Source organism: Gobius niger (assembly GCF_951799975.1).
Source record: "Gobius niger genome assembly, chromosome: 15".
In the NCBI taxonomy this organism is placed as follows: domain Eukaryota; kingdom Metazoa; phylum Chordata; class Actinopteri; order Gobiiformes; family Gobiidae; genus Gobius; species Gobius niger.
The window spans coordinates 30860066-30872108 of NC_136866.1; the positions used below are offsets into that span (position 1 = coordinate 30860066).

The 12043-nt window shown below is 48.2% G+C and overlaps 1 protein-coding gene across 1 annotated transcript in view; it reads right to left on the bottom strand.

Annotated features, from left to right (window-relative positions):
• asap2b (ArfGAP with SH3 domain, ankyrin repeat and PH domain 2b) overlaps positions 1-11812 on the bottom strand; it is a 45423-nt gene extending 33611 nt beyond the window's left edge. Inside the window, exons 1-5 of the mRNA XM_079572882.1 lie at positions 11600-11812; positions 5873-5945; positions 4821-4966; positions 4649-4723; positions 3611-3790 (exon numbers count right to left, since the gene is read on the bottom strand). Of these exons, the coding sequence (XP_079429008.1) occupies positions 3611-3790; positions 4649-4723; positions 4821-4966; positions 5873-5945; positions 11600-11725 (600 nt within the window). The 5' untranslated portion in view covers positions 11726-11812. The remainder of the gene's footprint in view (positions 1-3610; positions 3791-4648; positions 4724-4820; positions 4967-5872; positions 5946-11599) is intronic.
• Between the last annotated feature and the right edge of the window lie 231 nt (positions 11813-12043).

Genomic DNA, 12043 nt, shown 5'->3' on the forward strand with positions numbered 1-12043 from the left:
AGCCCCTCCCCTCTCTCTGTTACCTCACACCTCTGCAGCTGAAGCCCCTCCCCCTCTGTTACCTCACACATCTGCAGCTGAAGCCCCTCCCCTCTCTGTTACCTCACACACCTGCAGCTGAGGCCCCTCCCCTCTCTCTGTTACCTCACACACCTGCAGCTGAAGCCCCTCCCCTCTGTTACCTCACACATCTGCAGCTGAAGCCCCTCCCCTCTCTGTTACCTCACACATCTGCAGCTGAAGCCCCTCCCCTCTCTCTGTTACCTCACACATCTGCAGCTGAAGCCCCTCCCCTCTCTGTTACCTCACACACCTGCAGCTGAAGCCCCTCCTCTCTCTGTTACCTCACACACCTCCAGCTGAAGCCCCTCCCCTCTCTGTTACCTCACACACCTGCAGCTGAAGCCCCTCCCCCCTCTGTTACCTCACACACCTCCAGCTGAAGCCCCTCCCCTCTCTGTTACCTCACACACCTGCAGCTGAAGCCCCTCCCCTCTCTCTGTTACCTCACACACCTGCAGCTGAAGCCCCTCCCCTCTCTGTTACCTCACACATCTGCAGCTGAAGCCCCTCCCCCCTCTCTGTTACCTCACACACCTCCAGCTGAAGCCCCTCCCCTCTCTGTTACCTCACACACCTGCAGCTGAAGCCCCTCCCCTCTCTGTTACCTCACACACCTCCAGCTGAAGCCCCTCCCCTCTCTGTTACCTCACACACCTCCAGCTGAAGCCCCTCCTCTCTCTGTTACCTCACACACCTGCAGCTGAAGCCCCTCCCCTCTCTGTTACCTCACACATCTGCAGCTGAAGCCCCTCCCCTCTCTGTTACCTCACACACCTGCAGCTGAAGCCCCTCCCCTCTCTGTTACCTCACACACCTGCAGCTGAAGCCCCTCCCTCTCTCTGTTACCTCACACATCTGCAGCTGAAGCCCCTCCCCTCTCTCTCTTACCTCACACATCTGCAGCTGAAGCCCCTCCCCCCTCTCTGTTACCTCACACACCTGCAGCTGAAGCCCCTCCCCTCTCTCTGTTACCTCACACATCTGCAGCTGAAGCCCCTCCCCTCTCTCTGTTACCTCACACACCTGCAGCTGAAGCCCCTCCCCTCTCTCTGTTACCTCACACATCTGCAGCTGAAGCCCCTCCCCCCTCTCTGTTACCTCACACACCTGCAGCTGAAGCCCCTCCCCTCTCTGTTACCTCACACACCTGCAGCTGAAGCCCCTCCCCTCTCTGTTACCTCACACACCTGCAGCTGAAGCCCCTCCCCTCTCTGTTACCTCACACACCTGCAGCTGAAGCCCCTCCCTCTCTGTTACCTCACACATCTGCAGCTGAAGCCCCTCCCCTCTCTGTTACCTCACACACCTGCAGCTGAAGCCCCTCCCCTCTCTCTGTTACCTCACACATCTGCAGCTGAAGCCCCTCCCCTCTCTGTTACCTCACACACCTGCAGCTGAAGCCCCTCCCCTCTCTGTTACCTCACACACCTGCAGCTGAAGCCCCTCCCCTCTCTGTTACCTCACACACCTGCAGCTGAAGCCCCTCCCCTCTCTGTTACCTCACACACCTGCAGCTGAAGCCCCTCCCCTCTCTGTTACCTCACACACCTGCAGCTGAAGCCCCTCCCCTCTCTCTGTTACCTCACACATCTGCAGCTGAAGCCCCTCCCCTCTCTGTTACCTCACACATCTGCAGCTGAAGCCCCTCCCCTCTCTGTTACCTCACACACCTGCAGCTGAAGCCCCTCCCCTCTCTGTTACCTCACACACCTGCAGCTGAAGCCCCTCCCCTCTCTCTGTTACCTCACACACCTGCAGCTGAAGCCCCTCCCCTCTCTCTGTTACCTCACACATCTGCAGCTGAAGCCCCTCCCCTCTCTCTGTTACCTCACACACCTCCAGCTGAAGCCCCTCCCCCCTCTCTGTTACCTCACACACCTGCAGCTGAAGCCCCTCCCCTCTCTGTTACCTCACACACCTCCAGCTGAAGCCCCTCCCCCTCTCTCTGTTACCTCACACACCTCCAGCTGAAGCCCCTCCCCTCTCTGTTACCTCACACATCTGCAGCTGAAGCCCCTCCCCTCTCTCTGTTACCTCAAACATCTGCAGCTGAAGCCCCTCCCCTCTCTGTTACCTCACACATCTGCAGCTGAAGCCCCTCCCCCCTCTCTGTTACCTCACACACCTGCAGCTGAAGCCCCTCCCCTCTCTCTGTTACCTCACACACCTGCAGCTGAAGCCCCTCCCCTCTCTGTTACCTCACACACCTGCAGCTGAAGCCCCTCCCCTCTCTGTTACCTCACACATCTGCAGCTGAAGCCCCTCCCTCTCTCTGTTACCTCACACATCTGCAGCTGAAGCCCCTCCCCTCTCTCTGTTACCTCACACATCTGCAGCTGAAGCCCCTCCCCTCTCTGTACCTCACACACCTCCAGCTGAAGCCCCTCCCCTCTCTGTTACCTCACACATCTGCAGCTGAAGCCCCTCCCCTCTCTGTTACCTCACACATCTGCAGCTGAAGCCCCTCCCCTCTCTCTGTTACCTCACACATCTGCAGCTGAAGCCCCTCCCCTCTCTCTGTTACCTCACACATCTGCAGCTGAAGCCCCGCCTCTCTGTTACCTCACACATCTGCAGCTGAAGCCCCGCCTCTCTCTGTTACCTCACACATCTGCAGCTGAAGCCCCGCCTCTCTCTCTGTTACCTCACACACCTGCAGCTGAAGCCCCTCCCCCCTCTCTGTTACCTCACACATCTGCAGCTGAAGCCCCTCCCCCCTCTGTTACCTCACACATCTGCAGCTGAAGCCCCGCCTCTCTCTGTTACCTCACACATCTGCAGCTGAAGCCCCTCCCCCCTCTCTGTTACCTCACACATCTGCAGCTGAAGCCCCTCCCCTCTCTGTTACCTCACACATCTGCAGCTGAAGCCCCTCCCCTCTCTGTTACCTCACACACCTCCAGCTGAAGCCCCTCCCCTCTCTCTGTTACCTCACACACCTCCAGCTGAAGCCCCTCCCCTCTCTCTGTTACCTCACACACCTGCAGCTGAAGCCCCTCCCCTCTCTCTGTTACCTCACACATCTGCAGCTGAAGCCCCTCCCCTCTCTGTTACCTCACACATCTGCAGCTGAAGCCCCTCCCCCCTCTGTTACCTCACACATCTGCAGCTGAAGCCCCTCCCCTCTCTGTTACCTCACACATCTGCAGCTGAAGCCCCTCCCCTCTCTGTTACCTCACACACCTGCAGCTGAAGCCCCTCCCCTCTCTCTGTTACCTCACACACCTGCAGCTGAAGCCCCTCCCCTCTCTCTGTTACCTCACACATCCGCAGCTGAAGCCCCTCCCCTCTCTGTTACCTCACACATCTGCAGCTGAAGCCCCTCCCCCTCTCTGTTACCTCACACACCTGCAGCTGAAGCCCCTCCCCTCTCTCTGTTACCTCACACATCCGCAGCTGAAGCCCCTCCCCCCTCTCTGTTACCTCACACACCTGCAGCTGAAGCCCCTCCCCTCTCTGTTACCTCACACATCTGCAGCTGAAGCCCCTCCCCTCTCTCTGTTACCTCACACACCTGCAGCTGAAGCCCCTCCCCTCTCTCTGTTACCTCACACATCTGCAGCTGGAAGCCCCGCCTCTCCCGCTCCATCTCCTCGGCGATCTCTCCTCCGCTGAACTCCGTGCGGATCATCCCGTGTTGTTTGGCGTGTTCCCGCTTCTCCTTCTCCAGCTTCGACAGTTTGGTCTCGTAATCTTTCCAGGATTTATCGAACGGCTTCTTCAGGTCCTGCCGAACCAAATGTGACAAAAAAATGACTAAAAATGACCAAAAAAATGACCAAAAAATGACAAAAATGAGACAAAAATGAGACAAAAATGAGACAAAAATGTGACAAAAATTGATTAAAAAAATGACGAAAATATGACAAAAATGTGACAAAAATGTGACAAAAATGTGACAAAAAATGACAAAAAAATGATTAAAAAAATGACAAAAATGTGACAAAAAATGACAAAAATTTGATTAAAAAAATGACAAAAATGTGACAAAAATGTGAAAAAATTGATTAAAAAAATGACAAAAATGTGACAAAAAATGACAAAAAATTGATTAAAAAAATGACAAAAATGTGACAAAAATGTGACAAAAAATGACAAAAAAATGCTTTAAAAAAATGACAAAAAATTGACGAAAATGTGACAAAAAAATGACAAAAAAATGACAAAAAAATGATTTAAAAAAAGACAAAAAATTGACAAAAATGTGACAAAAAATGACAAAAAATTGATTAAAAAAATGACAAAAAAATGACGAAAATGTGACAAAAATATGACAAAAATGTGACAAAAATTGACAAATGTGACAAAAAATGACAAAAAATTGATTTAAAAAATGACAAAAAATTGACAAAAAATTGACAAAAATGTGACAAAAAATGACAAAAAATTGATTACAAAAATGACGAAAATATGACAAAAAATGACAGAAATGAGACAAAATGTGATAAAAATCTGATAAAAAATGGACGAAAAAATGACAAAAATGTATTTAAAAAAAATGACAAAAAAGTGACGGCTTCTTCAGGTCCTGCAGAAGAACAAAGTAAAACCAAACGCTCCTCTGGGTGGGCGGGACCTGACTCACCCCCTTCACGCCCTTGAGGTCTCCCTTCAGCAGACTGTCCAGAGGGAAGGAGATGATGTTGTTCATGTTCTGCATCTGTAAGACAGCAGTGAGTCAGATGCCCTCCCGCTGTGAGATAATGAGGAGGAGGAGGAGGAGGAGGAGGAGGAGGAGGAGGAGGAGGAGGAGTCACCAGGTTCTTGAAGAGCGCCGTGAGCTCTTTGGTGAAGACGGCGAACTTGAGGAACGCAGACCCGACCTCCACGTCTTCTCGACAGACGCAGTTATCTCCGAACTTCTCCACGGCCTGGACGTAAAGCTCCTCGTTCTCCACGTGAGCTGCAGAGGACAAAATGAAATTCAGATTTATTACGAAACATCATGTATACACAGACATGTGCAGAGGTGCCCCAGAGAAGCACCATTTACCCCCTTAACTCCCACCTGAACCGAGCACATTTCCTCCAGTTTGGCTTTACCCCAATCCAAAAGCTTCTGGAAAAAGGTGTGAAAATAGCAACAAAACTGAGACGAAAACAATGATGGAAATGTGGCGAAAAAGTGAGAAAACATTGATGAAAAAAGGACAAAAAATGGACGAAAAAAGGACAAAAATTTGATTTAAAAAAATGAAAAAAAATGTGAAAAAAATGTGACAAAAAATGACAAAAATTGTGAAAAAAATGTGACAAAAAATGACACAAAAATGACAAAAACGTGACAAAAAAATGACAAAAATGTGACAAAAAAATGACAAAAATATGACAAAAAAATGACAAAAATGTGACAAAAAATGACAAAAATTGTGACAAAAATGTGACAAAAAAATGACAAAAACGTGATGAAAAAACTACAAAAATTTGACAAAAAATGACAAAAAAAATGACAAAAAAGATACAAAAATGTGAGATTGTTAGAAAACCCAACAAAAAAATGATGCAAAAATAAAAAAATCTGATGACGTGAGGAAAAAGATCCTCTCGGTTCAGGCGGGAGTTAAGAGGTTAAACTAATCTAGATATTCATTTTTCTGAGTGCCCCTGTTCTTCTAAACGGAGCCCCTCAAATGTCTCCTACGCCTCTGCTTTTCCTCCGTCTCTTTGGGGCTCCGGGACTCATGGGCCTCCTCTTAAAGCCGCCCCTGGTGACTGTTGCTCCTGTGCTCGGTGGATCCCGCCCGCCGCTCGGCATGCTGGGACACGAGCAGAATGAGAGGAATGTGAAGCAGCTTCAGTCCAGACTCACCGAGAGCCGACGCGTTCATGGCCTTCACCGACTTCTTCATCTTGGAGAGAACGGTCCGGTCCAGGTCCAGCGCCTGCAGGACCAAACTCAGGGTTAAACTCGGGGTTAAACTCAGGGTTAAACTCGGGGTTAAACTCAGGGTTAAACTCGGGGTTAAACTCAGGGTTAAACTCGGGGTTAAACTCGGGGTTAACCTGTTCAGGACAGTCCCTGATCAGGGACTGACTCCAGTTTCATTGACTTGCATACAGTATTTAGGCAAATTATATTTTGACCAATATAGACATGTGGCACAGATTTTTAAAAAGGTAATTCTCCCCAAAACATCTATTCCAGTCATGGAACACCATCACTTAAATCAAAACATAAATTAAGGACAGAAAAATTTTAAAAAACCATGAAAATCGAGCATTAAAATTAAGCATTTCTTATCCATATTAAATTATTTGTGGTCCAATCATAGGTTGACTGGATTTTTTTGGTCCAAAATTCTCAAGTAAAATATAATTCAACAAAAATTTCAACAAAATACTCTTTTTGGAAAATTTGGCTCATTATTTTCAATTTTCACGGTCAGAAATTACCTAAAAATACTCCACAAATGAGAAAATCTTCTTGTAAACAAACTTTTAGGCAATTACAGTTCTATTCTCTTAAACCTACTGACTATTCTCTTCATAATGAGCCATTTCCCAAAGAAATCCATTGATATTTGTGCTGGCAGTGCTCAGTGCAGGCCAGAAGCACATGTTAGCCACATGTTAGCCACATGTTAGCCACATGTTAGCCACATGTTAGCCACATGTTAGCCACATGTTAGCCACACGCTAGCCACACGTTAGCCACACGTTAGCCAGATGTTAGCCAGATGTTAGCCAGATGTTAGCCACATGCTAGCCACATGCTAGCCACATGTTAGCCACATGTTAGCCACATGTTAGCTACATGTTAGCCACATGCTAGCCACATGTTAGCCACATGTTAGCCACATGTTAGCTACATGTTAGCCACATGCTAGCCACATGTTAGCTACATGTTAGCCACATGTTAGCTACATGTTAGCCACATGTTAGCCACATGTTAGCCACATGTTAGCCACATGTTAGCCACATGCTAGCCACATGTTAGCCACATGTTAGCCACATGTTAGCTACATGTTAGCCACATGTTAGCTACATGTTAGCCACATGCTAGCCACATGTTAGCCACATGCTAGCCACATGTTAGCCACATGTTAGCCACATGTTAGCCACATGTTAGCCACATGTTAGCCACATGCTAGCTACATGTTAGCTACATGTTAGCCACATGTTAGCTACATGTTAGCCACATGCTAGCCACATGTTAGCCACATGTTAGCCACATGTTAGCCACATGTTAGCCACATGTTAGCCACATGCTAGCCACATGTTAGCCACATGTTAGCCACATGTTAGCCACATGTTAGCCACATTAGCATTTAGCACAAACTTGTTGATTTCCCAGGTGACAGTGGTGCATCTGTGTAGAGGTTCATAGTCCAGATCCACAGTGAATGAAGACGTGTAAAAGCTCTTTTCTGAATAAACAAGGCGGCCATTTTGTTTTGGGGGAAGGTGTGACTGACGCACCTTTGTGCACTGAGATAAATATGGAAAAGAAATGACCCACTTCATTTTGATTTAGTCCATTTTTGGGGGGTTAGTTGTTGCTGCTGCACTTTTGTTTGACACATTTGTGAAAATATTTTTGCTTTTATAACATTTGGCACTTTGGTTTGTGCACGATGCTAATGAGATAAAGCACCAAAACATGTAAAAGTTTACAAATCCAACATACTTGGACCTAGAATTCAGAGATTGTGCACACATGCTGAGCACCAGTAAGGCTAACACTGTACTCAGTTTGGAGTGTGTGCCATGAAGTATATTTTCAGGAAAGACATTTCAGTTTATGTGTAATTTTGATATATTAAAAAAGCTATATTTTTATTAATTTTATAACTAAAGAACCTGACTCTGGGTTAAACTCGGGGTTAAACTCGGGGTTAAACTCGGGTTAAACTCGGGGTTAGACTCGGGGTTAAACTCGGGTTAAACTCGGGGTTAAACTCGGGTTAAACTCGGGGTTAAACTCGGGGTTAGACTCGGGGTTAAACTCCGGGTTAAACTCCGGGTTAAACTCGGGGTTAAACTCGGGGTTAAACTCGGGGTTAAACTCAGGGTTAAACTCAGGGTTAAACTCAGGGTTAAACTCGGGGTTAAACTCGGGGTTAAACTCGGGTTAAACTCGGGGTTAGACTCGGGGTTAAACTCGGGGTTAAACTCGGGGTTAAACTCGGGGTTAAACTCGGGGTTAAACTCGGGGTTAAACTCAGGGTTAAACTCAGGGTTAGACTCAGGGTTAAACTCGGGGTTAAACTCGGGGTTAAACTCAGGGTTAAACTCGGGGTTAAACTCCGGGTTAAACTCGGGGTTCAACTCGGGATTAAACTCGGGGTTAAACTCGGGGTTAAACTCGGGGTTAAACTCAGGTTAAACTCAGGGTTAAACTCGGGGTTAAACTCGGGGTTCAACTCGGGATTAAACTCGGGGTTAAACTCGGGGTTAAACTCGGGGTTAAACTCAGGGTTAAACTCGGGGTTAAACTCGGGATTAAACTCAGGGTTAAACTCGGGGTTAAACTCGGGGTTAAACTCGGGGTTAAACTCAGGTTAAACTCAGGGTTAAACTCGGGGTTAAACTCGGGATTAAACTCAGGGTTAAACTCAGGTTAAACTCGGGGTTAAACTCGGGGTTAAACTCAGGATTAAACTCAGGGTTAAACTCGGGGTTAAACTCCGGGTTAAACTCAGGATTAAACTCGGGGTTAAACTCGGGGTTAAACTCGGGGTTAAACTCAGGGTTAAACTCGGGGTTAAACTCGGGGTTAAACTCAGGGTTAAACTCAGGGTTAAACTCGGGGTTAAACTCGGGGTTAAACTCGGGGTTAAACTCAGGTTAAACTCAGGGTTAAACTCAGGGTTAAACTCGGGGTTAAACTCGGGATTAAACTCAGGGTTAAACTCAGGTTAAACTCGGGGTTAAACTCGGGGTTAAACTCAGGATTAAACTCAGGGTTAAACTCGGGGTTAAACTCCGGGTTAAACTCAGGATTAAACTCGGGGTTAAACTCGGGTTAAACTCGGGGTTAAACTCGGGGTTAAACTCGGGGTTAAACTCGGGGTTAAACTCGGGGTTAAACTCAGGATTAAACTCCGGGTTAAACTCAGGATTAAACTCGGGTTAAACTCAGGGTTAAACTCAGAGTTAAACTCGGGGTTAAACTCAGGATTAAACTCGGGGTTAAACTCGGGGTTAAACTCGGGGTTAAACTCGGGGTTAAACTCCGGGTTAAACTCGGGGTTAAACTCGGGGTTAAACTCGGGGTTAAACTCCGGGTTAAACTCAGGGTTAAACTCAGGATTAAACTCAGGGTTAAACTCGGGGTTAAACTCGGGGTTAAACTCGGGGTTAAACTCCGGGTTAAACTCCGGGTTAAACTCGGGGTTAAACTCGGGGTTAAACTCGGGGTTAAACTCAGGATCAAACTCCGGATTAAACTCCGGGTTAAACTCAGGGTTAAACTCGGGGTTAAACTCGGGGTTAAACTCGGGGTTAAACTCAGGATCAAACTCCGGATTAAACTCCGGGTTAAACTCAGGGTTAAACTCGGGGTTAAACTCGGGGTTAAACTCGGGGTTAAACTCGGGGTTAAACTCGGGGTTAAACTCGGGGTTAAACTCAGGGTTAAACTCAGGGTTAAACTAAGGATTAAACTCAGGATTAAAGTCGGGGTTAAACTCAGGGTTAAACTAAGGATTAAACTCAGGATTAAAGTCGGGGTTAAACTCGGGGTTAGACTCAGGGTTAAACTCAGGGTTAAACTCAGGGTTTATCTCAGGGTTAAACTCAGGGTTAAACTCAGTGAGGAATGTTTGGATCACTATTTAACCTCTGAATCGCCGCCGTAACTGAGCACATTTTCTCCAGTTTGGCTTTACCCAAATCTAAATCTCCGTGTCAGACAGTTTGAAAGTCTGATATATAGAATAAAAGTCTCCTGGGGCCGAGTTCAGATCCTGGTCGTGTCTGGACTGGATCAGGGAGCGGCTCCTCCGGCCTCAGGCGCCGCTTTAACCATTACACTGTTTCAGCTCCTGGACTCCCACAATGCACCTGGACTCCAGCTCCCACAATGCACCTGGACTCCAGCTCCCACAATGCACCTGGACTCCAGCTCCCACAATGCACCTGGACTCTAGCTCCCACAATGCACCTGGACTGAAAATGGCCTCATGTAAAGCGCTTTGTGGCCGTGTCTGTGAAAGGCACGATAGGAGACTTAGCTTTCAAATGCGGCAGGTTTAGACAAACTAACCCTAAGAACTGGTTTATTCCAGCTCACTGTGGTCAAAGTGTTACTTCTCGTCCTGCTCGGGCTCAGAGTCACTTCCTGTTCAAACGTTGTGACATTTTGGGTAAAAAAAGGAAGGAAGTGATGGAGCCACGTCCGTTTGTAACTGTCAGAGTCAGGCTAACCCGCGGCTCCAGCGGGGCAGGTTTACATGCAGGAGTCACATGTATGTTCCTCAACATGCATGAGCCCCATGTATGTTCCTCAACATGCATGAGCCCCATGTATGTTCCTCAACATGCATGAGCCCCATGTATGTTCCTCAACATGCATGAGTCTCATGTATGTTCTTTAACATGCATGAGTCTCATGTATGTTCTTTAACATGCATGAGCCCCATGTATGTTCCTCAACATGCATGAGTCTCATGTATGTTCCTCAACATGCATGAGCCCCATGTATGTTCCTCAACATGCATGAGCCCCATGTATGTTCCTCAACATGCATGAGCCCCATGTATGTTCCTCAACATGCATGAGTCTCATGTATGTTCCTCAACATGCATGAGTCTCATGTATGTTCTTTAACATGCATGAGCCCCATGTATGTTCCTCAACATGCATGAGTCTCATGTATGTTCTTTAACATGCATGAGCCCCATGTATGTTCCTCAACATGCATGAGCCCCATGTATGTTCCTCAACATGCATGAGCCCCATGTATGTTCCTCAACATGCATGAGCCCCATGTATGTTCCTCAACATGCATGAGTCTCATGTATGTTCCTCAACATGCATGAGTCTCATGTATGTTCTTTAACATGCATGAGCCCCATGTATGTTCCTCAACATGCATGAGTCTCATGTATGTTCTTTAACATGCATGAGCCCCATGTATGTTCCTCAACATGCATGAGCCCCATGTATGTTCCTCAACATGCACTGTCCCGACCGAATAAACAAATACATGAAACCCTCCAACTCTCCCAGTCATTCTCAATGGTAAATATGGATGCAGTACACTGTTTGGCCACCAGCAGCAAATGGGGGGCGCTGTTTCACTCCTTTTAAGGGACGTCCTGAGTGTCTCACCTCCTCCAGGCTGGACACCGTGTTCCTGCAGTGGGACGTCCTGAGAGTCTTACCTCCTCCAGGCTGGACACCGTGTTCCTGCAGTGGGACGTCCTGAGTCTCTTACCTCCTCCAGGCTGGACATCGTGTTCCTGCAGTGGGACGTCCTGAGAGTCTTACCTCCTCCAGGCTGGACACCGTGTTCCTGCAGTGGGACGTCCTGAGTGTCTCTCACCTCCTCCAGGCTGGACACCGTGTTCCTGCAGTGGGACATGTCTCTTACCTCCTCCAGGCTGGACACCGTGTTCCTGCAGTGGGACATCCTGGTGGTGAAGCTGGACGTGGTCGGGGCCTTGTAGTCCTCATTGGTCTCGCTCACGAAGTCCGTCACGCTGATCAGGTCCGGCATCGTTCAGTCCGGGAGTAACCGAGTCCTACAGGTCAGAGGTCAGGGGGGTTCACGGCCTCAGAGGTCAGAGGTCAGGGGGGTTCACGGCCTCAGAGGTCAGAGGTCAGGGGGGGTTCACAGCAGCAGCACCTGTGGCAGAGATCACACAAACGTTCACACCAGGGCTAGCCCGCTGTTAGCTTTGCCCGTTAGCCCGTTAGCTTCTTCTCCGTGATTGCATTAGTGTGTATTGGTGACTCCGACCCGTAGGCGGGGAAGTTGCTATTATGGTTTTCTGTCCAGAGACACCAGGGGGCGCTGAAAGACCCCCCAGAGGGA